The sequence below is a fragment of the Protomyctophum bolini genome, assembly GCF_963924005.1.
Source record: "Protomyctophum bolini genome assembly, chromosome: 11".
Taxonomy (NCBI): Eukaryota; Metazoa; Chordata; class Actinopteri; order Myctophiformes; family Myctophidae; genus Protomyctophum; species Protomyctophum bolini.
The window spans coordinates 20376296-20404292 of NC_137872.1; the positions used below are offsets into that span (position 1 = coordinate 20376296).

Consider the following 27997-nt stretch of genomic DNA (forward strand, 5'->3'; position numbering starts at 1 on the left):
ATAAACTTATGAGCTGGAGGGAAATAGAGCTGGAAGAGTTTGTTTTGAAGTGAGTTTGTACTCACAGTATGCAAATGAGTGCATGTCTGTGACTGAGTGAGAGGAGACACAGCATGAGTGTGTCACAGTGTGACTGTGAAAGTTTAGTGTCTAGTGTCTAGATTATTTACTATTTAGTAGATATGATGGACGCAGGGATAATCCCAGTGGACATTGTCCAAGAGAAATATTCAGTTTCATGCAAGGATATTTTGAAGATTTCAAAGAAATTTAACGAGCGTTGGCCGGACATTGACAGACCATGGCCTCTGGAGGGTACTTTTGATGCAGAAGTCATCAATGCCATAAGGGTTCTTGTGCATGGATACAGAGCAGATCAGAAAACGAATGAGCGGAAACGCAAACGCAAGACTGAATTATCAGTATTAGATATGTTCTGTAAGGAAGGCCCCAATGTCAGTGATCCAGTAGCCGAATGGTTACAGTCGATGTTTCCTGAGGCTGAGGTGAAAGTTCATGACAGTGGAGACATGAGGACATCAGAGCAACGGCCAGACGACAGCGACACTCGACGCTCTGTTAAGAGGGAGCTGGAACAGGTACGTTGCCTGAAAAATGATTTGACCAGTCAATTAAGGACACAAAGACAATCTATGCGTGCTATAGAGACACAATTGAGTGAAATTCTGATGAAGGAGGCACATCTGATCCTCGACTTGGGTGACCTGCAGGACAAGGCAGAGGCTGCGCACAGCCACAGAGACAGTTTACATGGAGGTGACAGACGAACAGCAAGCCCCGATCGGGCAGTGAGCACCTTTTCTGTTGGTGGCAGTGACAATAGCGACAGCCAGTCACAGGAGGAAGAGGAGGAGGACAGTGGAGCCCGTACACATTCCGACACCTACAGGGGCCCTGCAGACTGGCAGGCGAGCTCTCCACGACACTCCAGGGGGGAGATCAAACGACAAGCAGACAGTGCCACTCCGGTACTGCCAGCAGCCCAGCCACGGGCAGTGCAACTCGATCAAGTGAAGGCACTATATGAAGCAGCTTTGCAGTTAGCAACAGCAGCGGTCTTCCCCATCACGGATGGCAACACAAAGCAGGGAACAGTCGACGGTGGTCCCCTTATCCATGACAACCCTCAGGTGGAGCCTTCGCACCAAACCAACCACAAAATTGTGACACGCAGCCAAGCTGGGCCACATCAGACATTTCCATTATTGTCGTATCCTGCAAATCCTGCTGAAGCTGCAGAGGAAATCTGTGATGCTTACTCTGAAACAGTCCAGGTCCGACACAACTGGACCCCAGAAGAATTAAGTGGAATTGTGGAGGATCTTCCATGTCCAACCGAAAATGTGGAACGCTGGTGTACATCCGTGTTGGATTTAATATCGATGTATCAGCCATCCGCAACAGAGTTGGAAACAGTGTTTCGCGAAGTTTTCAAACTGAAATGGCTACACCTGAAAGGCGATTTTGATGTAAAAGCACCAAGGAAGGAAATTGTCACAGGACAGTTACAGAATGCACATGGCCTCTTCTCGAGAATAAGGGAGGCCTACCCAGTCCGTACAGATTGGAAAAAAATCCATTCCATTAAGCAGGAACATAATGAAAGCTGTGACATCTACAGAACGAGGATGGAGCAATGTTTCAACAGGCATGCTGGCCTGACCCATGATACTGCAGCATACAACCACCTATTAAAATTTGTATTGGTACATGGATTGTCGCCATCAATTCATGACAGAGTCGTGACATCATGCATAGGCTGGGAGAGTATGAAGTTGGACCCTGTCTGGGCACATGCAAAACACGCTGAACGACACGCGATCACACAGGAAAATACGCGGAAGAAGAAGCTGGAAACGGCACAACTGATGTACTATGAGGGGCATGCTATGACAACACCACAGATGCTAGTCTGCAAGGAGCTGGTTCCACAAAAGCAGGTTCCAGCACGACAGATGCATTTCCAGCAACAACAACAGTGCAGGAATCACGAAAGGCAAGATGGATGGCGTTTTCATCAAAGGCAGAAGCAAGACCGAGAGAGAAGACGATGGAAACTTTGCTACAACTGTGGTAGCGGGGATCATATCCGTCACAACTGCCCACACAAGCAGTCAGGAAATAAACCCAAGGGAGGTAAATGCCAACATCTTTGTTGTTTTCCATTCTAATACAACAACAATACCAGACCAGTACATTTGAACCTGTCTAGCGCCCTCATTTCAAGCAAGTTTGATGACAAGTGACTTTATTCAAAATGGGAGTCCCTGCTGCATTTGCTTAGTAAAGGTCAGGGGACAATGAGATCCTGCTGATTCAACCTCCAGTTTTTCCAACCAGTAACGTACTACTGTCACTAAAGTTATTTAGCTGGACTCTGAGACGAATAACACAAATTGTTTGTATACATTTATTTTGTGCCAATGTGCAAGAACACATTGACTCAATCACATTTTAAACATCCTGATTCCTGAGATGACATTTTGACAAAAGGATGTGTGTGCCACGGATTCAAGCCTTTATAAAGCATTGTCAAAGTCTTTCTTGTGAAGCTATAGAGATTCAAATCAGACCATTGTCACTCCACCAAAACCGTTTGCGGTTGGGATCCATGTGACACCCATTTTATGTCATAGTAGGGTGAAGGAATTTAGGGTACTACAAAGTGAAACAACCTTTACATTGATAGTCCCATTTTACAAGTGTAGGTACTAGTTAATAGTAAGCAATGTAAAAATACTAAGATCTTATCCTGCTGGATCAGTGTTTTTCAAATTTACCAGTGAGCAATTTAAAATCTCAATATATGATCTGCTATTTTTGCTATGTTGGAAATTATACTCTCACTCACAGACACTTGTGTATGTAAGTGAGAGTGGGGGGAACAGAGAATAAAATTTGAGAATAAAATTACATTGAAATTGTAAGGTAGATAATAAATAATTTGTGTGTCACATGAGTGGATTTTCTGGACCATGTTAAATGAACAAACTGCAGATGTTAATTTGTCATGTCCAGAACCCTTTCTTGTGCACATACTGTAGGCTTTTGACTTTTTGAAGGGAATTGATTCTATCTAGCATTTTGAATATTTAATAGAGTAGCCTATTGTATGATTGTTATGTTAAGTGATACTGACTTGGTTGACATATATTATATTAACTTATGGGTTGATTTATGTCAAAGGATCCATGTTTTGTGAATATACAGTATATGGCCATTGTCTATTTAGAAAGGAGAACATAAGAGTTAACTTGGAGTGACAGTCACAGTAAAAGGACAGTGTCAATGCATAGACATGGGAAATGGCTGCTTTTAAAAATTATAACCTATAGAGGTGTATGGAATTGTGGACTTTTGCAGCCTGGCTTGGTTAAAATATTAGACATCTAATAGAGGTGTATGGAATTGTGGACTTTCAAGCCGTTTATCAGTGTCTGTTATCTTTGTGATTAGGTATATATGGAATATACCAATACAAAAATAAACCTGCGGAATGCCTGTCATATATGTTACATGTTCTACTTGCATGGTCAGACGCTAATGTTGTATGTATTCACATAGGTGATCAAATGTAAACTTAAGGTACATTTAATAGAGTAATTATGTTTTTCAGGTGAATCGTTCCATAACTGTATTGTGAGAATAGGAATGAATTCATTAATGTTTTATCTTTGAGCTTCTTATCATAGTCCAAATTGTTGGACTGTTGTATTATTATTATGATTTACATTGATTTCAGGGTTTTCGACAGTCAAATATGTGGCCAATATTTGATATGTTCCCTTTAGAAAATGAATGTTAATTTATGTTTTATTTTGTCCATATTCAATTATGTATTCTCGTGAACTTAATTTTGAATTCTGATTTTAGGCATGTATTTGTTTGTATGTAATCTTAATGCCTGTATGTAACTCGTTTTATTTCATATTTCTGAAATGTCGACAAAATTGTCAAAATATATTTCTATATCGACAAAATTGTCGAAATGGGGGAATGTAATGGGAAATATGAAATTGTGCATTCACACCACTAATTGTAAATTACTTATTCTGATATCTAGTCAAACTGGGTGTGGTTCACACTGAGTACTACATAGGCCTCTCTTACTCTTAATCAACCGTTTTCCCATATCAATAGGCTTTTGTTATGACCAAAGTGTCAGTGAGACAGTTTCCTGGACTCCAGCTGTTTAGCAACACCAGCCCAGCCTCTTTTGTGTGGTCATGCCCATTCATCACAGTTTATTCATACCCATTCGAGTTTACTAGACTTCGACCACTTGTCTAATGTGGAGGCTACCTGTCTGGTCATGTGACCAACAGGTCCTCCTCCTCCTTTGAGTAAGACTGTATAAAATTGACATGCATGTATTGTTCTGGAGTTGAGTCATCCGACATGCTGGAAGATGGTTGTGCTCTAGAGACTGGTGGGAGGAAGACCACGAGAGAGAGATGGAACTGAGAGATGTTGTTTGCTTGTTGCTGTTCTTCTGAATAAACTTCTAAGATATACATTCACCCGGATGGACATTATATTGATTTCCATAACAGGGGGGGGGGGGATTTCAGGAGCTCTCTGAGTCACAACGGTTGGGGAGGCATCAGGACTATATTATTAGGGAGGTTGGGCTGCTCTCTAGCTGCCATGATGGCTTAAGCAAAGGATTCGCATGCTTTATACCCCTCCGACCCACTGCAACAGAATGCACTGCGTTAGCTCACCTGATAGGTAGCATATAGAAATTTTATGAAGTTGGATGCAAACCAATCAACAAAGGCCTATAGGGATACACAATGAGATTTACATAATTTTTGTTATAGAACACTAAACACGGGTGATAATTTTCATAATGTTGCTGATGTCTGAGGTAGGTGGGTCTTTCAGCACCTGCATGATGCTCAGTGACATCATATATATAGTATATAGGCTTGTTTCCCTGCCCACATCCCTGGTATTTTCTTCACTCGAGTTTAGTGATAAGTTATAAGAGAAAAATCCTATACCCACAATGAGCTTTTTTTCTTTTCTTTTTTTCCTTCACCCGACCATTCCCAGGAATGGGTGGACCAAAAGAGAAGTTCCCAGGTCCATTATTTGTTTTAGGAATATTGATCTATTTTTTGTTTTGTTTTTTTTGTGAAAAGTGATCATGAAATATTAAAGAAGAGCACCTCAAGTTGCCAAGTATTGCAGTTTTACTGAAATATAGAATTATTTTTTTATGGAATATATTACAGGGTAAAATATACCCGTGTTTAGTGATGGTTTGACAACATGTTTAGTGTTCTAGGGTTAAGTGCATGTCGTTAGTGTCGTTCAATTCCCCTGCCGGGTCATCATAAGTAGTAAGTAAGTATACCAAAAAGACTATAACGAATGGGACCCAGTGCCTCCCTTTTTGGCACTCAGCATCAAGGATTGGATTTGGGTCTCTGCGACATATTAGTGTCACCGTCGTGTCCAGGGGGTGTACTTGTACGTCGTGTCCAGGGGGTGTACTTGTACGTCGTGTCCAGGGGGTGTACTTGTACGTCGTGTTCAGGGGGTGTACTTGTATGTCGTGTTCAGGGGGTGTACCAGGGGTCCGACGTACCGATTGTCCGACATACATCAGTCACCGGTTAAGACTCACCGGTGGCTTTCGCTTGGTGTTAGGGTGTCGGACTCTTGCGTGTCGGACTGTTAGGACGTTAGACCAAAGATATACACCAAAGCGCCTCATGCTACACAGACACAGACTTAAATTTCCAACAACCCAGTGCCAAGACCACTTGGAAGAGTATGTGTATCTCTGTCCGAGGGGTTAAGATCTGGAAATTGGAATGCCCTACCAGAGGAAATCAAACACAGTAGTAACTTTTCAAAATTAAAAAAAAATAACAATAACAACAATAATAATGTGTAATCTAACGGTTATGTAGTGCTATCTCTACGGTGACACTGGGGGGGGGGGGGGGGGTTGGTGTAGGGTGGAATTCGTATCTGACTTTTGTTTTGTGAATCTGTTAATGTAATGAGTATTACGATTCATGTTGTAAGTAGGATAGGCATTTATAAGCTTTTAGCTTCTGCCTACTCCTTTTGATCATCTTCATGTTTTGAACAGCTAACATATTCATTGTCTTTAAATATTGTATTTGAAACTAGCTGGCCTATGGGCCACATATTGGTTTCCAATGCTACTTTTAATTAGTATGTAGAATCTGTTGCAATAAATATGACACAGGCCTGCTTTTCTTGTACATTCAAAGACCTTTGCAGAGTGGAATTCTCCACAGATTATATTATCTTAAGCGAAACAGCCACATTATGATTAATCGTAATAGTTTGAATGTCCTTAAAAAAATTAGTGAATATGGAACAGGAAGGAAAATGTCACGTATATGAAACCCTTCTTGATGCTTTTGTGTGAAACATAAAGAGAGAGAGGGGGAGCGAAGGAAATGTTAATGAATTGTCTGTGGAGTACGAGATCAGAGAAGCCAAACGAATTTCATATCACACCTAAAGACCTGGCATTTAATTAAAGTGGCCTGAAAAATGTCTGCCTGGTTGGCTGGCGGCTTCTCTTGAAGCAAATTAAAGAAATCAATTACCGCCTGGTGAAGGTGTAAAACTGGTGCCATCCAGGTCCCACCGACACAAGAGAAGAGAAGAGAAGAGAAGAGAAGAGAAGAGAAGAGAAGAGAAGAGAAGAGAAGCCAAAATGCAGTAATACATTTTTGTTTGAAATTGAGTTATAATTTAAAATGAACTCATTGGTGTCTGATTTATATTGTGACAAAGTTTAAATTTTGTTTTGTTTTAGAGAAAGAAGCGTTATAAGAATTGCAGTAACTCAAAACCTATAACTCAAAACCAAGTCAGAGTGCAGTACAATTTGGAGATCAAGGGCCCTATATCTTGCATACCGCCTCACCCCTTATCGCTAAACTTTAGCCACATTTTACTATTTCTAAAAACATTTTCAATTTTTTCAGCTATCCAATCTACATCGTCACGTTATGAACTTGTAGAAAAGAAGTTTAGGGAAGTGAAGGTGACCCCAAGGGTCAAATCAGTCATTCTGATGTTTGGGCATGAGAATGATGTCATGAATACATGCACTGGCCAGAAATTATCTCAGTTTCACCTTGAGCATAGTTACTGCACTCTGGCCTTGTAGAGCAGAGTATAGCTCTGCTGGAGAAATTCTCAGGTAGAGAGGTCCCACGCTGCATGGAGACGCACATCAGCCACATGCCTGAACCTCCTACACTTTGCTCCTGACCCATTCCATCTCGCCATCACCCACTCTCTCCACCTCCACGCACGCATGCACACACACACACACACACACACACACACACACACACACACACACACACACACATGCACGCTGACACACGCATGCACACACACACACACACACACACACACACACACACACACACACACGTGCGCACAACAGTTAAATGTTGATTTTCTTCACAATTGATCATCAATCATTCAAAAAGTTATTAATCTGTAGCACTACTTTTAAATGGATTTCAAAAAGCCATCCCCTGGCCCTACCCTTTACAGATTCCAGCAGTGTCCCAGCTCCCCCACATAAAATGCCACATGCACTTGGGGAATTCTGTAAAGGCTTTACAGAGTGCGACTCATTAAAACATGATCAGGTTTTAGGGTGGAAAAAAATTGTGGCACTCCATCTTTAATCAAATCAATGTATTTTCCTGTCTTTCTTTTTACAAACTCGATCATCAATAATAGGCCGTCTAGGACTCCCCAAAACCCCCAAAACTCAAATCTTTAACCGAATTAATGTCAGCTAGAGCAACATCCGTTGCCACCCACCCCCAAGTTTGATGGAAATGCGATATATTACGGTCCCAGCATGCCGCGCAGGTCAACCTCAACGGCACTACGCCTCTCTAAATGTTAACCTGCCGCTGTTACCAAATCAGTGTCAAGAGGCTCTGACACCGGCCGGCACACACAGACCTAACGTGAAGGCACGCGCGCACACAGTGAAGGTCACACCCAGTGTTTGGCGCGCAGATTCTGATTGATGAAGTGCTGACACCTACATTCAGCCAAGTGACGTGACGGGTCATTTCACTGTCCCCAAGCTGTGACAGCTTCGGATATGTGCACGAAAACGACATAACGATATCATGAACAACTTTATATATCCGCTATATAATATTAATAATAACATAACAATACTAATTATGTTACCGGTATTATTATTAATTTTGATAGGACAGAACAAGGTTGCCAGTTTGAAAGTGGCTGTCGGTTGAACTCCTGGCCAGCGGGACAGTGCCTCCCGGGCACAGTGCTGTCACCGGCAGTTTACACAGGACGCGGTGACACCGTGTAGTGCCCCGCACGCACGCACGCACGCACGCACGGACACACACACACACACACTACAGTTTGGAGTGTGGCAGTCTGACAGGTGTGAACGAGTCCTCTCCCCTCGGCATGGTGGCCATTATTCTACTTCGGGGGTTGGGGGGGTGGTAGAAGGGAAGGGGTATGTCCTCTCCAGCCACTGAAATGTAGTCTATTTCCCTGACGAGACAGCTCCACGAGAGTGGCTGTCAGTAAGCGTGAGCCCAGGCAGTCCGCTGTGGTGCTCTCTCTCCCCCTGTCTCCCCCTCTCTCTCCCTCTCCCAGGAAGAAGTGCATGGCGAGGGAGGACGATGGCTGACATGAATAGAGCCATGCAGTCAAGTTGCTCAGGCCTTTGACTCTGTGCTTGTAGTCATCGGGGAGTATATCGTCGTCGCTGCCGGGGGCACAAACCTCTTATCTCCATAATATTCTAACTTCTTGTGTTTGTTCTTTGTTTTGTTTTTTCCCATAATGAATGCACTATAGTATAGTGACTATACTAACCATAGTACATCGTCACACAAAAGCATCAAAAGTAGCAGATGTACAAGTTCAAAGTACGTCGCTTCGTCGCAACACTCTTCGAGCTTGTACAGTATGTCTGCTACTTTCGCTATTTATTTATTTGAATCCTGAAAAGAAACAGCTTTGTGAGGAACCGACAGACGGTATATTCGAGGGTGTGAGGCTACAGTGGCAGGACTCTAAGGATGGCATTAGGTCAGACAATCCTTTCAGTCTGACCCAGTGTTTTTGCAAGGCACACCAATGGGCACGTCACAATCTGTATTCATTCTGATGTCAGCAGATGAAAAAAAAAACATGGATCGTAGACAATCAAACTTAGTTGAATGTCTTTCCTTGCATTTTATAGGTCAAAGATCGTCAAATCTTTGTGTGATATAGGAACTTAAATCCTAGCATCCCTATTCTGAGAACATTAGCCAAAAATAGCAGATTTACAAGCTGAATGCATCACAAGCAGAATGCATCACAGTGCGAGGCGTTCAAGTACAGAGCCAAAGCTCCTGTGTACAGAGCCAAAGCTCCTGTTTACAAAGTATTGAGGGTTTAAGTGGTCAATGCAATTGTTTATTTATTTAAATAGATTAATGTATTTAAAAACCTTAGAAATAAATGCTAAACTAAATAATCACATCATCTAAACAATATTAAGACAGGCTTCTACTGAAATGTGTCATGCAGTGGTGGCAAATGGCCACCGGGGAGCGTTAAAAGCAAAAGACTGACTTCTTCTCTTCTACTGTAGAAAGATTGTACATTCCCTGTGGAAATTATGTTCAGAGAGAGGGGGTTAGATGAAGTTTGCTCGCCGCCAAAGTTCATGTGCATGTGTGCATGCAATGTATGTATATATGTGTGTGTGTGTGTGTGTGTGTGTGTGTGTGTGTGTGCGTGTGTGTGTGTGTGTGTGTGTGTGTGTGTGTGTGTGTGTGTGTGTGTGTGTGTGTGTGTGTGTGTGTGTGTGTGTGTGTGTGTGTGTAAAAGCGCGTGTTCGCGTGCGTATGTTGATAGAGTTTTCATAGATCTGACACTTTCCTCACACCCTCAACATTCCCAAACAGTCTCTTGCTTGCAGGCGGATCTTGCTGACACTGGACAGTGGGGATGAAGTTTATATGAGAAAGCTTAATGAATATGAATGAGGTAAATGAAAGCTGATCAACGTTATCCCTTATCTCCTCAAAGATTAGCCACTTCCCTTGAACCTACTCCAAGGACACACACGCACACGTAAGCGCATGCACTCGCACGCACGCACGCGCACACACACACACACACACACACACACACACACACACACACACACACACAGTAAAGAACAAATTTGAAGAGTGAGCTTGTATTGAAATTTGATAGACGTTGATAAGGTTAAGTAAAGCACTAAAAGCAGTGGTTGTATAATTAGTGGATTGGCCCACTGAATGTGTGAACACGCACAACACACATTTCCAGTGGTGCCATGTCTGTTGTAGCCTAAATATCCGTATAGTTGCAGGTTGGGAGTGTTTCTAAAGTGCAAACGGCAGTTGCTGTTTGGGCTTGCTCCTTAATGTTGAGTGGTTCTTAAACATTTTCATGTCAAGGACCTCCATATTAACATACTTGTATTTGGCTATGAACCCGCATCTGAAAATAATGTTGCGAATAATGTTGGGAATAATGTCCCCCCCCCCCCCCCCCCCCATGCAGTAGCTAGGCTACATGTAGGGTTCAAGTGGTGATGTTGATGCAAAACTGATGTTGATGCATTAACACATTCAGCTGGGGGCCTCCTGTGTGTCTGATCATCATGCAGGTTTGTTTCTCTCGCAACATCTGCCAAAAACAACACTGCTGTTGAATGTCTTGCTAGCTCTCTGTCCACACAGGCATGGCCAGAGTAAGACATGTCTCAAGGACGTAAGGGAAATAGCTCAGAGTATAATGGAAACAAAATAGACCCACGAGGGTCAATTACGTTCCTATCGCCATGAGCATTCACACATTGAATTGTCCTGCTACCTCTTTGTCCATATATGATATGATATGATGTATAGTAGCCTACTTTATTGCGATGCAGCAGCCATGTATGCAAAACACAGATTCGTTTTAACCTACTGATGATGTGTTGTTGCAATAGGAAATAAGTAATCCCGCTCAGTAGGAGAGGAACCTCAGAATGCAGACATGTGGTGCATGTGTTTGGCTGAAGTGCCAATGTGGCAACACTACCATACAGGCTTATGACTGAACGCCTCTTAAGTCAGAATCACACCTAGCTGTACACATATTTGACATAACACGAAGAACAAAAAAAACAAGATTACAGTAAAGTAAGTACAGTAAAGAGTACAGTTAAGAAGTGCAATGGCCTACCCCTGGCCAAACTCCTAATTAAGCCTCAAAGTCGACTGGTCGACAAAAGACCTCTTTAGTCTGACCTCATATTGTATGCTGGAAAACCATATCTCCTCCCTGAAGGTAGCAACCTATATTCTCCATACAGCACATGGCTAGTGTGGTGAGGTGATATTCCTTGCCAACCTTAGGATGCTGCTATCATACTTGGATGTACAGTATATATAGCCTGTGAAGTGGTTGTCCAAAAGTCTTTGAACTAAATGTGTTTACTGAACATTTAATGTTCAGTAATTAGCCTGTCGCAAGTCCCACCCAAGCCCGTTGTTGGCCAATACCACATTAGAATAGCAACGGTTACTAGGTTAGGAAACTCGGTCAAGCTTGCAATGCTGGTCAAAATGGTTAAGCAGTGTCAATAAATATATTTGACGTACAGCATGTGTGGGTTTGTTTTCTTACCTTATGAGCAAACTAGTCCATTCCATGAATTATTTCGCTCCGTTGTGCAGTTTAATAGTAGCCTACATATTAGAAATAAAAATAGGCTCTCATTGACTTCCATTGTAACAGGGAAACAACTCTCAAACTCACTCTTTTAGAACACTAAGCTGATTATGACCGTTTTATTTTTAATAAACAACGTTGTAATGTTTTTGTTTTGACTTCGGTGTTGCCACATTGTGTAAGAGATATAACCCAACCCACCTCCAAAAACAAGCCAACTCTTAAAGCCAAATAAGGAAAAACAAGCCAAAACAAACACAATAATATGACCATATATAATCCTAATAAAAATATTGTATGCATTTATCATTATAAATACTATGTAGGCCTATATCTATGATAATTAATGTTTTGGTAATGTATTACAGTACTAATTATTAGCCTTAAGCCAAAAGTAGCGGGAAATAAGCAGACTTGGCAACCCTGTCAAGTTTGTGTGGAAAGAAGTTCCTGTTTGCCTACAAAACGATCTGATTGGTCTGAAGTAGCCTCGGTCCCAGACTTACCATCCAGAACGTTGGATGTAAACAAATTTGTAAACAAAAGCGACTTGTTTACAAACGAGGAACACCAGAACCGCTTTATCTCCAACCAATATAGTTACTTTATAAATCTATCAAAAGACGAAAATAAGATGGCATGAGTTTTCCTGATAAACTGTCAGAATCAGCTTTTGTTGTGTTCGCTTATGTGCTAACTGACTGATTTTGAGAGCTGTTTCCCCGTTACAATGGAAGTCAATGAGAGCCTATTTTTATAGATACTATTAAACTGCACAACGGAGCGAAATAATTCATGGAATGGACTAATTTGCTCATAAGGTAAGAAAACAAACCCACACATGCTGTACAGCAAATATATGTATTGACACTGCTAAACCATTTTGACCAGCATTGCAAGCTTGACCGAGTTTCCTAACCTATAGTAACCGTTGCTAATGTGGTATTGGCCAACAACGGGCTTGGGTGGGACTTAAATTAGCGACAGGCTAATTGCAGCAGCTGTGATATCCCATTATGGGAGTGCCATGACTGAGTGAAAAATAACTTTTAAGAGACTGTACAGACGGAATGGCATGGACTGACTACGGGGCCGTTTGAGTTATTTCACTTATTTCCCTGACTCTCATTGATTTATTTACAAACGCCATAAGACCATGTTGAATTATCCGGCTCTTTGTCCACAATATGCACGGCCAAAATCAATGCAGATTCGAAAGGATATTTTAAACAACAGCCCCCCCCCCCCCCCCCCCCCGAGCTAAAAGCCCACATTAGAGTTATTAAAATGGATATGTCCATTAGAGTGCTCTCTCTCTCACACACACACCCCCCACCCCAAGAGACCACTGCAGGCCCGATGAAGAGATATATATTCTCATTTTCCCCTTCATTTTCTAGGTGTCAGATCGATCATGTACCGTCCCAACTCAAGGTGAACCCCGCGTAGACGTGCCATTCCCCTTCGTCAATGATTTACAGGCGAGTCTTGACGCTCGCTCCGAGAGACGGAGTGGTATCAAGCCCCCCTTATCAACTAAGGCTCTGACGACGACGACTACAAGCCTAGATGCTGGCCAGATAAAGAACTAAGCTTTTACTTTGTTGCCCTTTACGATCGAATTATTTGCCTTGGCTATTATGATTGCACAACATGTAATCATGATGACTTATTAACCCAATAATGAAACTCATAAACCTAATTGAGAAGCATGAGCAGAATGTGCCATGGACATCGGCACGCATGTCAACCAAATTAGATGGTAGAACTGTTGACTCTTGATGATGAATCGACTGTTTTGCGTTGTCCATAGTATAACGAAGTGTATAAGTCTTAAAGGTGTTATATAAGTAATAATATTTCTAAAATAAGTGTTAAGTCACTTGATATTTGGATAGCAATTGTTGTTGTAGTATTTGCATTCGTCAGCATGGTAACATTCTCCCCAGAATATAGTGCTTTTACTTTTCAAACAAAAATTTGAACATAATTTTTAATCAAGAAAGAAAGCACTATAGGCTACAAATCCCTTTCACGACTTGAACCTCAGCATCCATATTCTGAGAGGAGTGGGGGGGAGGAGGGGTACATTAGCCTAAAATAGCAGTGCAGCACAGAGCCAACATGTGTCCATTGTATCTAGAAGGTTTAAGTGGTCATGTGGTATAAATATTAGGGCCGGGACTAATTGCGATTAATTTAGATTAATTAACTACAGAAAAATTAACGCGTTAAAATAATTAACGCATTTAATCGCATATTTTGTTTTCACCGCCGAACCGGAACGTTTCTCACTGGGCGCACGTTTCCACTTACCTAAGATGCTGACGCACCCAGCAGCAACATTGCTGTCTGAGCATTCACTTCCGCTAGTACTAGACGATAACAACAAACTGAAACGGCACACGTTAAGCATGAATGCAGACCCAAATAAGAACGCGCAGCTTGGGAAATTTAGTGGGAAATTTAGATTTAAAAAGCGAGCGGATGGAAGCGTGGACAGAAATGCAGTTGTATGCATATTATGCAACAAAGAATTTGCCTATCACCGCAGCACATCGTCCCTCACATATCACATCAATGCCAAACATGTTGCTGCTAGCGTGGAAGTTCACGTTACTCCGTCTTCTTCAACGTCGCAACCTACACTCGACCTGATGCCTGGTTTCAGAGGCAATATGACTAAGTCCAAGTCTGACAAAATAACAAACTCCCTGGCTTACTGGGTTGCAGTCAACTGTAGACCACTTGCGACCACTTTATGGCAAAAATGGCACTGATTTGTTGGTTTTGGTTTAAGTACCACCTGATGAAAATAAACAATGTTTTGTTGCTGAAGTTTATGTATTCACTATTCATTCCTTTACACATAAAGTCATAATACCAAAATCCATTTGAAAAAATTGCTTTCTCACTGTTCTCGGGTCAAATAATGATATGCGATTAAAATGCGATTAATCTAGATTAATTAATCGCAAAGCCTCTGATTAATTAGATTAATTTTTTTAATCAAGTCCCAGCTCTAATAAATATAGTTGTAAAATAAGTGCCACCACAAATCATGCATCTAGTGTGCAGTGTGCAGAAAACGGCAGCCAACAGATAAGATAAAGCTGATGCAACTTTGCTCGGACGTTCAGTCGTTCACTCAGAGCAGCTAATGTCATACAGGAGTTGGAAACACAGCCGTGTTGACAGAATACAACCATCTCAGAAGCTCACGCAGAGAGCCTGTACAGTCCCCCTATGCAGTGGACCGCCGTTCTCGGCCTCCTCCTGGCATCACGTCAGGCCCTGCCCGCGCCGCTGGCGGCCCCGACCGCCGCCAGAGACAAGCTGCTGCTCGTCTCCTTCGACGGTTTCCGCTGGGACTACGACCGCGATGTGGACACCCCCAACATGGACGCCATGGCCAGGGACGGGGTCAAGGCCCGGTACGTGACCCCACCGTACCTGACCATCACCAGCCCCTCACACTTCACCCTGCTGACAGGTAAAATGCTCTGGGCCTTTGTTCCTATAGTTCCTACTCTTGCGTGGCCAGACTGTTGCCTCTCGCAATTTTCAAATGCCGTTGTCATACAGTCTGGAGCACGGAAGATTTGATCATGAGTATAAGCGATAAAGCGGAAGTGAAGCCTCCTCCCCACTTCCGTTTCATCTTTACAGTGGTGCAATTTATCCCATTATAAATCAAAATCATCTAAGCATATATAGATGGCTGCTTAGCAGAAATGGAAATTAAAAAAAAATATATCCACGGCTTGGGGCGAGCCGTCTTCACTTTTCGAAATTACTGGGCGAGCAGTCTTCACTTTTCGTGGACAATGTGAAAAGGGTGGGAACTCGGAAGACTGGGTACCTTTTAGTAAAATATAACCTTAATCCCAACCCAGCTCAGTAAAACTATGCCTAACCCTGGCTATAACCTTAATCCCAAACCTATAACTTCAGTAAAACTATGCCTACATTGGTCGGGGGGGTAGGACCAAGGGATTTGGCATTTGTTTATAAACATTTTGGTATTTGTTTATAAACATTTGTGATTTATTTATAAACATTTTGGGATTTGTTTATAAACATTTGGGATTTGTTTACAAACATTTGGGACTCCATTACACTCCATATTTGGACGTATAGCGGGACAGACAGACACACAGACACACAGACAGACATGATCTGCTAGGTCTCATAGTAAGTGCTCACTGCGTTCGCAAATATTCCATCACATGGGTGTTGTGTTGTCTGCACCATTCAGAATAACACAGCAGAGAAACCTTCACACATTATGGCATTACAGGGCATTACGTAAATATAATTTCATAATGGCAACAGCAACAAGCGTTCAATTTACTTCAAGGACCACACTTTTTGGGCCTTTCAGGCTTCTCTGTCTTGCAAACCGTACGTTATTCAAATTCGGAATTCTTTTCTGATTATCCGGTGAGTATGATGGGAACACTTTACCATTTACCACTGTGCCACCGGAGCACTGTACCATTTACCACTGTGCCACCGGAGCACTGTACCATTTACCACTGTGCCACCGGAGCACCATTTACCACTGTGCCACCGGAGCACTGTACCATTTACCACTGTGCCACCGGAGCACTGTACCATTTACCACTGTGCCACTGGAGCACCATTTACCACTGTGCCACCGGAGCACTGTACCATTTACCACTGTGCCACCGGAGCACTGTACCATTTACCACTGTGCCACCGGAGCACTGTACCATTTACCACTGTGCCACTGGAGCACCATTTACCACTGTGCCACCGGAGCACTGTACCATTTACCACTGTGCCACCGGAGCACTGTACCATTTACCACTGTGCCACCGGAGCACTTTACCATTTACCACTGTGCCACCGGAGCACTTTACCATTTACCACTGTGCCACCGGAGCACTGTACCATTTACCACTGTGCCACCGGAGCACTGTACCATTTACCACTGTGCCACCGGAGCACTGTACCATTTACCACTGTGCCACCGGAGCACTGTACCATTTACCACTGTGCCACCGGAGCACTGTACCATTTACCACTGTGCCACCGGAGCACCATTTACCACTGTGCCACCGGAGCACTGCACCATTTACCACTGTGCCACCGGAGCACTGTACCATTTACCACTGTGCCACTGGAGCACCATTTACCACTGTGCCACCGGAGCACTGTACCATTTACCACTGTGCCACCGGAGCACTGTACCATTTACCACTGTGCCACCGGAGCACTTTACCATTTACCACTGTGCCACCGGAGCACTTTACCATTTACCACTGTGCCACCGGAGCACTGTACCATTTACCACTGTGCCACCGGAGCACTGTACCATTTACCACTGTGCCACCGGAGCACTGTACCATTTACCACTGTGCCACCGGAGCACTGTACCATTTACCACTGTGCCACCGGAGCACTGTACCATTTACCACTGTGCCACCGGAGCACTGTACCATTTACCACTGTGCCACCGGAGCACTGTACCATTTACCACTGTGCCACCGGAGCACTGTACCATTTACCACTGTGCCACCGGAGCACCATTTACCACTGTGCCACCGGAGCACTGTACCATTTACCACTGTGCCACCGGAGCACCATTTACCACTGTGCCACCGGAGCACTGTACCATTTACCACTGTGCCACCGGAGCACTGTACCATTTACCACTGTGCCACCGGAGCACTGTACCATTTACCACTGTGCCACTGGAGCACCATTTACCACTGTGCCACCGGAGCACTGTACCATTTACCACTGTGCCACTGGAGCACTTTCACCATTTACCACTGTGCCACCGGAGCACTGTACCATTTACCACTGTGCTACCGGAGCACTGTACCATTTACCACTGTGCCACCGGAGCACTGTACCATTTACCACTGTGCCACCGGAGCACTGTACCATTTACCACTGTGCCACTGGAGCACCATTTACCACTGTGCCACCGGAGCACTGTACCATTTACCACTGTGCCACTGGAGCACTTTCACCATTTACCACTGTGCCACCGGAGCACTGTACCATTTACCACTGTGCCACCGGAGCACTGTACCATTTACCACTGTGCCACCGGAGCACTTTACCATTTACCACTGTGCCACCGGAGCACTGTACCATTTACCACTGTGCCACCGGAGCACTTTACCATTTACCACTGTGCCACCGGAGCACTTTCACCATTTACCACTGTGCCACCGGAGCACTTTACCATTTACCACTGTGCCACTGGAGCACTTTCACCATTTACCACTGTGCCACCGGAGCACTTTACCATTTACCACTGTGCCACTGGAGCACTTTCACCATTTACCACTGTGCCACCGGAGCACTTTACCATTTACCACTGTGCCACCGGAGCACTTTACCATTTACCACTGTGCCACTGGAGCACCATTTACCACTGTGCCACCGGAGCACTTTACCATTTACCACTGTGCCACTGGAGCACCATTTACCACTGTGCCACCGGAGCACTTTACAATTTACCACTGTGCCACTGGAGCACCATTTACCACTGTGCCACCGGAGCACTTTCCGTGTGTTATTTGATTTCCTATCGACGCAATGAGAAAACATTCTCAGTTTCTTCTCTGGAACACAAAAATATGGAATTAGCTGTAATTGAATGTACCCATATGCCCACCAGCTTTCATAGCAGAGTAAGATGAGTCTGTTCGGATAGCTGAGAGAGAAGACTTAATTTTATCATTTTTAGACTCTGTAATCATCAGTGTCGTTGTTCAAAAGAACTTTAACCGGCTTGAAATTAAATTCCTCTAATCTCAATAGCTGCTCTTAAAGCCTTGTCTAACAGGCATTGATAGATTGTCTTAAGCACTCGCAGATTAACAGTGACGCCTTTTCTCATTCCTGACTTTTACTTGTAACAGAGTATTTCTACATTGCAGTATAGAGTATATATGCATAAAGTGAATGGAAAATCCAGTGGCAAAGTGAGTGGCAAAGTGAGTTTAACGTTGCTTAATGCAATGTGTGTGCGTGTGTGTGTGTGTGTGTGTGTGTGTGGTTGCAGGCCGCTACATAGATAAACTGGTTTGTTAGACCCTCCGGAAAATCTCGGGCTAAGATCCTTGATTTAGCCCGCGTTTAACTGATTTTATGTGATGAAATACACGGAATGCTTCCGCATATTTCAGCTGTGAAATATGCCAAATGTGTGAAAAGTTGAAAAATATGCAGGGTTATATGTAATTTTATGCGTGAGATATGCAGGACGTTGCGGAATATGCAGGAAGTTTGCGCGATTATGTGCCCTTTTTTAAAACAAATGACCCCCTGCATACATAACCTGCGCCATTTGGCTGATTATTATGCGATTGCATAATGGCTTTGTTCTGGAGGGTCTAATGCAGGGTTCCCCAATAGGCGGCCCTGCACGGGCCATTTGCGGCCCGCGGAGTGCCCCCTTGTGGCCCCTGGAAGAATTTCCAAAAAAAAAAAAAAAATCCCAGATATAAATGGCATTAAAGGGGGGTCAATAGCCTATGCATGTCAAACTGGGCATCCTTTTCAATGCCCTGAACATTAATTTTCAGGGCAAGACCTCGACCTTGCACGTGTGTACTCGGGCCCCAGCCTGATACCCTAGTCAAAATATGGACCTTGAGGAAAATTAATTGGGGAACCCTGGTCTAATGTGTGTGCGCGTGCGCGTGCTTGTGCGCGCGTGTGTGTGTGTGCGTGTGTTTTCAGGCCGCTACATAGAGAACCATGGCGTCATCCACAACATGTGGTTCAACAGCAGCACGGGTCAGAAGAAGCCTTACTACCAGACCCAGTTTGTCAACGAGTGGTGGGACACCGGCAGCCTGCCCATCTGGATCACTGCTCAGAGGCAGGTCAGTACGCACGCACGCACGCACGCCCATGGTTCCAGCTTGGATTTGGACACAATGTGTCGCCGTGTGACACAATGTGAGCTTCTAGATCTGCTATTTTCAAAAGATTCTTTAGGCCTACATTTGAAAACTTGGAATGGGACATTATGAGTAGGCTACTTTTACTTTGGGTAATTTAAGTAATTTTTGATGCCAATGCACTTGTACTTTCACTCAAGCACATTTTGAATTCTGAACTTTTACTTGTAGCGGAGTATTCGTACATTGCAGTATTGATACATTTACTTAAGTAAAACAGTTTTTTTTCCCACCACTGTCAGAAAGTCCGGCTTTAAGATGCAGCGCCAGAGGGCTTTGCAGTCAAAGTGCACAGCATACATTTGCAAGTGAAGTGACCGTGGGCTGGCAGCGTTATAGCCACGAGTTCAGCTGTGGTCAAAGAGAATAAATATATGAACCTCCCAGCCACGGGTTATTATGAGAGCGATACTGCAGCATGGAAATTAACATCTGTGGACGTTATTGCATTAGCTGCATGGAAATTTACATAATTAGGGAGTGCACTGTGTGTGTGTGTGTGTGTGTGTGTGTGTGTGTGTGTGTGTGTGTGTGTGTGTGTGTGTGCGTGCGTGCGTGTGCACGTGCGTGCGTGCTACAGGGTTCTCCCCAAACAATGCATCACCTTGTTAATTTTCTACACCACCTTGTAAAAATTTGCAACGCTGAATTAATCACATCAATCACTATCACCTGATATGGTAAATGGCATCTCTTTGTCACAAAAAGCAAGTGTGTGTGTGAACATGCTGGGCCATGTGCATGCGTGTGTGTGCATGTGTATTACTGACTGTACTTGTGAGGGCCACATTTACGGACAAATACAGTAGATTGTGATGAATAGGCATTGTTAGGAGCATTTTTCATGAGGTGTTTGTTTAATGGTTAGCCTGCGTGCGTGCGTGCGTGGCCCTGCCCCCTCTGCCTCTGCACAGTAGGCTATCTGGCAGCCTGGGTGATTAGGGCAGAGTGGAGCAGGCCGTCAGGCCAACTGTGTACACCTGAGTGGGGTGTGGTTTGGGAGAGTATATAAGGGCCTCTCCTTCCATGCTCTTAAGCCAGCTATCTTACCTTCCTTTCAAGCAGTTGCACACCTTTTACAACACTCACACACAGCACACTCCATACATCCATACACTGCATACATCACTGATTACTGACATTGTCTCATACCAGGGTATTTGATGAATGCTTAACTTATTTTAATTTAGAATAATAAAGAAGCATGTAGGAAGCATGTAATGCTTGCATCCGTCACATCACGTTCATGTAATGCTGCTGCTGCTGCACACACACACACACGGACGACACGTGTTTTGCACACAAACACACAGTTTCGAGCAGCATTGGGCCAAACACATGAACGATGAACGAAAAATATGGCGTTAAAACTGCAGAACGTTTCTCACTGGGCGAATTTCTGGGCGCAAGTATTGAATAGGCTGCTGCACGCCTGGCTAGCAGCAGCAGCCTGCAGCACTTGTCAGTCAGACAACAACAAAGCCCAAACGAATCAATGAATGAAGAAGCCACTTATATCGCTTTTGCTCTGTGGATGGGACATTTACATTTAAAAGCTATCGGATGGACGCATGGATAACAGCATGGTTGTGTGCAATATCGGAGGGAAAGGTTCCATAATCCATATGACCAACGTTAGCTTCCATGCTGCTTCAGTTTAACATCGCAGAGGACACCGGAAGCTCGCCGTGATTTCACCACACCGTCAAGCTGTCCTCGATGCGAATCAGCAAGTGTGGAAGTCCGTGGTCAGACAATGGTCTGCCCCAAACCCATATGAAATGCACTCCCCAGCTAGTTAATTCCACAGTTTTTGATTTTATTCCTTTGTCTTACTGTTTCCCTCCTAATAAAGTTTGAGAAAAGCATGAGAAAAAATGTTTTCTCATGCCCCCCCATGTAAAGCACATTTGAGTATTCATATAGACACTGAAGACACCTCATATAGGCACTTGCTGCACTTGGATATTAAGTAGCCTTTGATAAAAAAAAATTATAATGAAGTAGAGTGTCTCAGCCCCTGCGGTCGCTACTCGCCTTTAAGGCGTCTTTTACTGGTATTTAAGGATCTCATGTCACCTCTTGTTACCCCCGGGCCCATCCCCACAGTGGTGTAAAGTAACAATAAATCAAGTACTGTACTTACCGTACAGTATGTACAATTTTGAGGTATTTGTACTTTGTACTTGAGTATTTCCAATTACCAGCACTTGTACTTCTACTCCACTACATCTCAGAGGCAGATATTGTACTTTTACAATATTCATTACAAAACATACAGTAACCACTTCAGCCCTATTTCGCCGTTTGAATAGCCAATTTACGAGCTCATAATGTGCCCGGGATGCAACACATTGTGAGCTTGTATAGATCTGCAATTTTCAAAAGATTTTTATACATTTGAAGACTTGAAATGAGACATTCTGCATTATGAGCACTTTTACTTTTGGTACCTACTTTAAGTACATTATGATGCCGATACTTATGTACTTTTACTCAAGCACAATTTGAATTCCGGACTTTTCCTTCGCTAGATTATAGTATTGATACTTTTAAAAACCTTCCCAGGGCCTGAAGGCCGGCTCGCTCCACTTCCCTGGCACTAGCTCCCGTTACCGTGGCGACGTGGTCATGGTGAGGGACGTGGAGCCGCCGCTGTACGACTACAAGAACGAGACGCTGTGGCATGCCAACGCAGACAAGGTGATGGGCTGGTTCAAAGACCTGGAGCTGGACTTTGTGTCCATGTACTTCGGAGAACCCGACGGCACGGGCCACAGGTACTGTCTACGGATCGATCAACTATACCTGAGAAATTTGTACAGCGGCTACTTTTTTTGGCGAAGATATTTGGTGTATAATGACAATTCTTTGTCACAAAAAGCAAGTGTGTGTGTGTGTGTGTGTGTGTGTGGGTGTGTGTGTGTGTGTGGGTGTGTGTGCGCGCGCAAACCAAACTAGTGAACATAGCAGATCTACAATCTGCGGCGGTGGTGGCTCAGGGTTAGAGTGGCTGGATGGTAACCGCAAGGTTGCCAGTTCGACCCGGGGCTCCCCCAGAGTTAGTGTCGATGTGTCCTTGAGCAAGACACTGGACCCCTAATTGCTCCTGAAAGTGATGTGTTGTGAGATTGTTACTGAAAATAAATCATTGAATTAAGGAACCCATGTAAATGTGTCCGCGAGCCACAAATGGGTCCTGAGTCTCCTGACCCACTGATTTGGGACAGGAGACTCAGGAAAGTGGCTGCGGGGCACAGCGTGTCTCAAATCGCCTACCTTTGAATCGATTAAGTATAAAAAAGGGTTTAATTGGTGAATGTATGTTTTATAATATATAGTCTAGACTAGATCTACAAAATAACTTGCAACTACAGTTTTAAAATATTTGCCTTGGAGTAAAAACTACAATATTTGCCTCTGAGGTGTAGTGCAGTAGAACTATGTTGAAAAACATCAAAACCTGATAGGCTACTCAAGTAAAGTAGACAATACATAGGCTATACTAATTGTACTAAGTTCCAGTAACCTACTTGAGTGAATGTACTTATATTGCTATACTTTCCTCCACGGAACAGGTATGGCCCGGACTCACCCGAGCGTCGTGCCATGGTGCGCCAGGTGGACCGGACGGTGGGCTACATCCGCGCCTCGGCCGGGCGCCACAACCTGACTGACCGCCTCAACATCATCATCACGTCCGACCACGGCATGAGCAGCGTGTACCGCAACGGTGCCGTCCAGGTTACTATCTCACTCACTATACCTACCAAATGATCCCCGTTTTCACCACAGTAAACGCCAAGGATTTAATCAAGGTCTTTTTTCATGAAATCCCATGGCGCCAGGAACGTCTTTAACGTGTTTTTGAGCTTTGTATTAATTAATAATCTTCTCGCTCATATTTACCAAAAAACGGGGCTCCTGGTCGCTAGGCAACACTTAGCTCGCTGTGTTTTGCCCTCCCAAACATGGCGGCTCGCACACAATGCCGGGGCCACTACATTAAAATATTAATGCTACTGAAGTCTCTTAAATAGACGATGATCACATTAGCTTTAGCCGATGACGATTTTTAGGCGACCGGAAATTGTCTTGTTTTTCAAGTGAAATAGAACGAGAGTCTATGGTGGCGGTAGCCGACAGCCCAATGTGTTTTTAAAGGAGAATTTCGGATTAACCATCTTTTTACATCTTTTAATGATGATGATGCCAATACTTTTGATGCCACTATACTTTTGCACTTAACATTAACATTTTCAACACAGACCTTTTACTTGTAATATATATATATATATATATATATATATATATATATATGATGCTATACTTCTTTTATTTAAAGTAAAATATCCGAGTGTACCCCTTACTCCACCACTGCCAGGAGATCACCCTGTACAAGATCCCCGGCTTCAAGTTCCGCGACCTCTCATTCCACCTGTTGGACTTCGGGCCGTCCGGCATGCTGCTGCCACGGCCGGGCCGGCTGGAGAAGGTGTACAACGCTCTGAAGGGTGCCCACCCCCACCTGCACGTCTACCGCAAGGAGGAGATGCCCGCCAGGATGCACTTTGCCCTCCACGAACGCATCCTCCCCATCGTCCTGTGGGCCGACCCGGGATATGTCATCAACGGGGTGCGTATACGGTACAGAGAGAGAGAGACAGAGAGACGGATATGCGTACTGTATAGGGCAGTGGTTTTCAACGTTCTTCATATCAAAGCCCATTATTTATTCAGCATTTGAGCCACGGACTACCATGTGATGAGATTTTGCATCTCAGACCCAAAGCTGGTTATACCAACACTCCATCATTTAGCTGGGGACCACCTGGAATCCCTTCAAGGATCACTGGTGGTCCCCGGCCCACTAGGAGAGAGAGAGAGAGAGGAGAGAGAGAGAGAGAGAGAGAGATATTTTTACTATATATTGACAGATATCACACATCAGTAGGCTACTATTCAGTATACAATCTGTGAAGGAGCAAAATTATAATCCAGTGTGCAGTAACTAAGTACATTTACTCAAGTATTAAGGACAATTTTTAGGTGAATAATTCATAATCTGCTATTTTCAAAGGATTTTTTTTTACCAACAGTGGGTCATAAGACTTGGTCTTGTCTGTGGCAAATGTTCTGTTTTACACACCATTAAAAACACACAATTATAATTTTGATCATAAAACCCAATTGCTGCATGTCAAGTCTCCAGGTTTTCAAGTATGTCAGTGGCAAAAGATTATTTTGATAAAAATGTCCACCACAACATGGCAATAACCTCAGATATTTACACATTTAGCCTATGCTTTTGGAAACATGTGAAATATGACATCTCGCATGATGAGTAGGCTACTTCAACTTTTGGTACTTTAAGTAGGCTATATTTTGATGTCAACAACACTCATTGTACTTTTGCCCACGTACATTATGAAGTTATGAACGCCAGACTCTTACTTACTAAAATATTTGCTAAATTGCGGTAGGCTACTTTTACTCAAACTCAAAATCTAATCTTAGTATAGGCTACATTAATGGAGTACATTTGCGTGTCACTGGGATGATCTAGCTTTACCGGGCTGCCAGGGGGGGGGCTGATGACACACGGAGCACTTGGATGCTTCGAGAACAGATCTGATGTGTGTAAAAAAAAACATTAAAAAAATAACATTCACATTTGGTCCCACTCGTACGGTCGTTTCACTCAGCAGTTCGTTTTGGCAGCTAAAAGTGCAATGTAGCAAACGCAATATCCAGAGCAATCAAATGGTGACTTCATTTTTGGAAGAGCAAATTACCGAAATGAGAATGAGCGCGTCCTCGGAACGTGACATAGTGTGCGGAACGATCAGTCTTGTGCAGCCACTGATGAAATGGGTTATCAAGAGAAGTCAATCTGGGGCTAAATGCGTGCCGTGATCATCATGAGCTTTTTATTATTATCCGCTCGTGTCATCTCGACTTCGTTACAGCACTTAGTTTGAAACTTCTCTCGTTTCAGCCGAACACGGCCGACGGTCACAACTTTAAGTGGGTTACAGCGTGGTTCCCTGCAGGCCTTTTGGTCAGGGTGCCCAGGCGCAGATAGGGGGGGGGATCGACCCCCTCAGTTTCATGAGGAGGGGGGATTATCCCCTCCAAAATAAAAGCCATGTATACCGTCACCGTGGCTGCATGTTTTTCGCTCTGTTGGCAGTGTTTTGCCGTGAAATCCGCTAAATAAACGCAGAAAATCTGCGTAATTATGCACAAAAGTGGGGGGGATATCCTCCTCATGACATTTTTCACACGTGCTTTGCGTCCACAGATAGCCCCCAAATATGTCCCCCCAGTTATAAAATGCTATCTGCGCCCCTGAGGGTGCCTATGGATAATTCCATTTCTACTTCTATGAATAAACAAAAAAAGCTGTTGACCTCTACATCTGAGACCCCCCCCCCCCCACATACACACACACACGCAGTCACGCATGCATATAATTTTCTGATGACGAAAACTGAATAGCATGCAGTGTCACAATGTACCACATTGTCAGCTTTTTTATGTTTTGAAAACTTGACAGACAATTATCCCCGAACCCACCCCCCCCCCCCCCCCTCCCCTCTCCTTGGTGGCCCGGAACAACATGGATGGGAAATACTGCCTTACGAGAACATCTATTCGTCACTGCTTTGCATGCTGTTATCAATTAATGAGCGCAGTAAAACGGGATGATATAATATTCCGTGTTCGAAGGTAGTGCATGCTCTAAAGTGATTAACATAGTTTTATCGGTTTCAATAAACACGTGGGGGCCAGACAATAGTTGGAGACGTATAAAAAAAAATCCTTTTTTTATTTATTTTACAATATCTCATTTAGCTGCTGTTAAATGTCTTCCTTCCACTGGTTTGATGACAGTCGTTTGAACAAGACATGGCAACACAAAGGAGGGATACAGAACAGCCTTTAGTTCACAATTTTTTTCATTAAGTTGTATGAGTGCCTGCTCTGGTTTTGGTAAATATTAAGTAGTTCTGGTAATTTTATGGGGGACACTGGGGCCACGCATTAAGAGTAAATTAATCCACAAAACTAACGTCATTATTTTGTATTGTTGAACCATTTCTAAAATATTAGCACAACTTTCGTTCAACTGTGACCCCTCCATTACATGGAACTATTTTTTGGGCAGTGTTATGGACACAAAAACGTAGTTCCGTGTGATAGACGGGTAAAAGAAATCAACGAAAGTTCCACTAATATTTTAGAAATAGGCCAACAATACAAATGACGTAGTTTTGTGGGTTCATTTATTTTTAATGCGTGGCCCCCAAAACAAGAGCAGAACTCCCACCACGGGACTCGGGCAATCAATCAATGCAGTTGGCAAGTATTTCATACAACTTAAATTCAAAAGATCTGAACTATCCCTTTAATCAGGGCAGAATTAACCTTTCTCCTTATTTCAACTTTATGTATTTGTAAATGTAATGCTCTACTTGATCCTCACACGAGAGTGTTGCACAAACGCAGTCAAAAGTAGCATTATCTTCAACCTCACAACGTGAGGCAAGAGCTATAATGATTAAAAAGGGAACATCCCTTCAGCTGGACAATGTCTCCCTCTGCTGGCAGAGTGGGGGAACCGCAGGCAAACTTGTCTGTTTATCAGGTTGGGCGCCAATGGGTTTTAAATTATTCTTGAATTCCAGTACTATATTAGAACGGGGGTGGAAAGTAACTAAGTATATTCACATTTGTGTGTGTGTGTGTGTGTGTGTGTGTGTGTGTGTGTGTGTGTGTGTGTGTGTGTGTGTGTGTGTGTGTGTGTGTGTGTGTGTGTGTACACAGACAGACAGACTGCAGATAATAGAAATCATAATGTTTTGCCAATTCTATGGGGGCCCATGCACGCAATAGCATCATGTTGGGATCAAACGGTCTGACTCTGCCTTCTTCTTCTCCGTGCCTGTGCAGTATTTTCCAGTGCAGGTCCACAAGGGGGAGCACGGCTTCGACAACGCAGAGCTGGACATGAAGCCGTTCTTCCGGGCCGTGGGGCCGGCCTTCCACCGGGGCCTGGAGGTGGCGCCGTTCGAGACGGTCAACGTCTACGCCCTGATGTGTCACATCCTGGGCATCCGGCCCGAGGCCAATGACGGCCACCTGGACGCCACCAGACACATGCTGGCCTCCGAGGCCACCACGCCTACCCCCGGTGAGATTATTGTACATCAGCAGCAGTGCTTTTTCTAAGTATTTTATTAAATTTCCACAAAATTACAAGT

At 43.7% G+C, this 27997-nt stretch overlaps 1 protein-coding gene across 1 annotated transcript; it reads left to right on the plus strand.

Annotated features, from left to right (window-relative positions):
- Window positions 1-15162: 15162 nt before the first annotated feature.
- Window positions 15163-27965, plus strand: LOC308323340 (ectonucleotide pyrophosphatase/phosphodiesterase family member 7-like; the record flags this gene model as incomplete). The annotated part of the gene is made up of 6 exons (XM_080775061.1): window positions 15163-15271; window positions 19507-19652; window positions 22299-22510; window positions 23309-23474; window positions 24115-24366; window positions 27687-27965. The coding sequence occupies exons 1-6, from the start codon at window positions 15178-15180 to the stop codon at window positions 27963-27965; spliced, it is 1149 nt and encodes a 382-aa protein (XP_080631187.1). The 5' UTR covers window positions 15163-15177.
- Window positions 27966-27997: the final 32 nt, after the last annotated feature.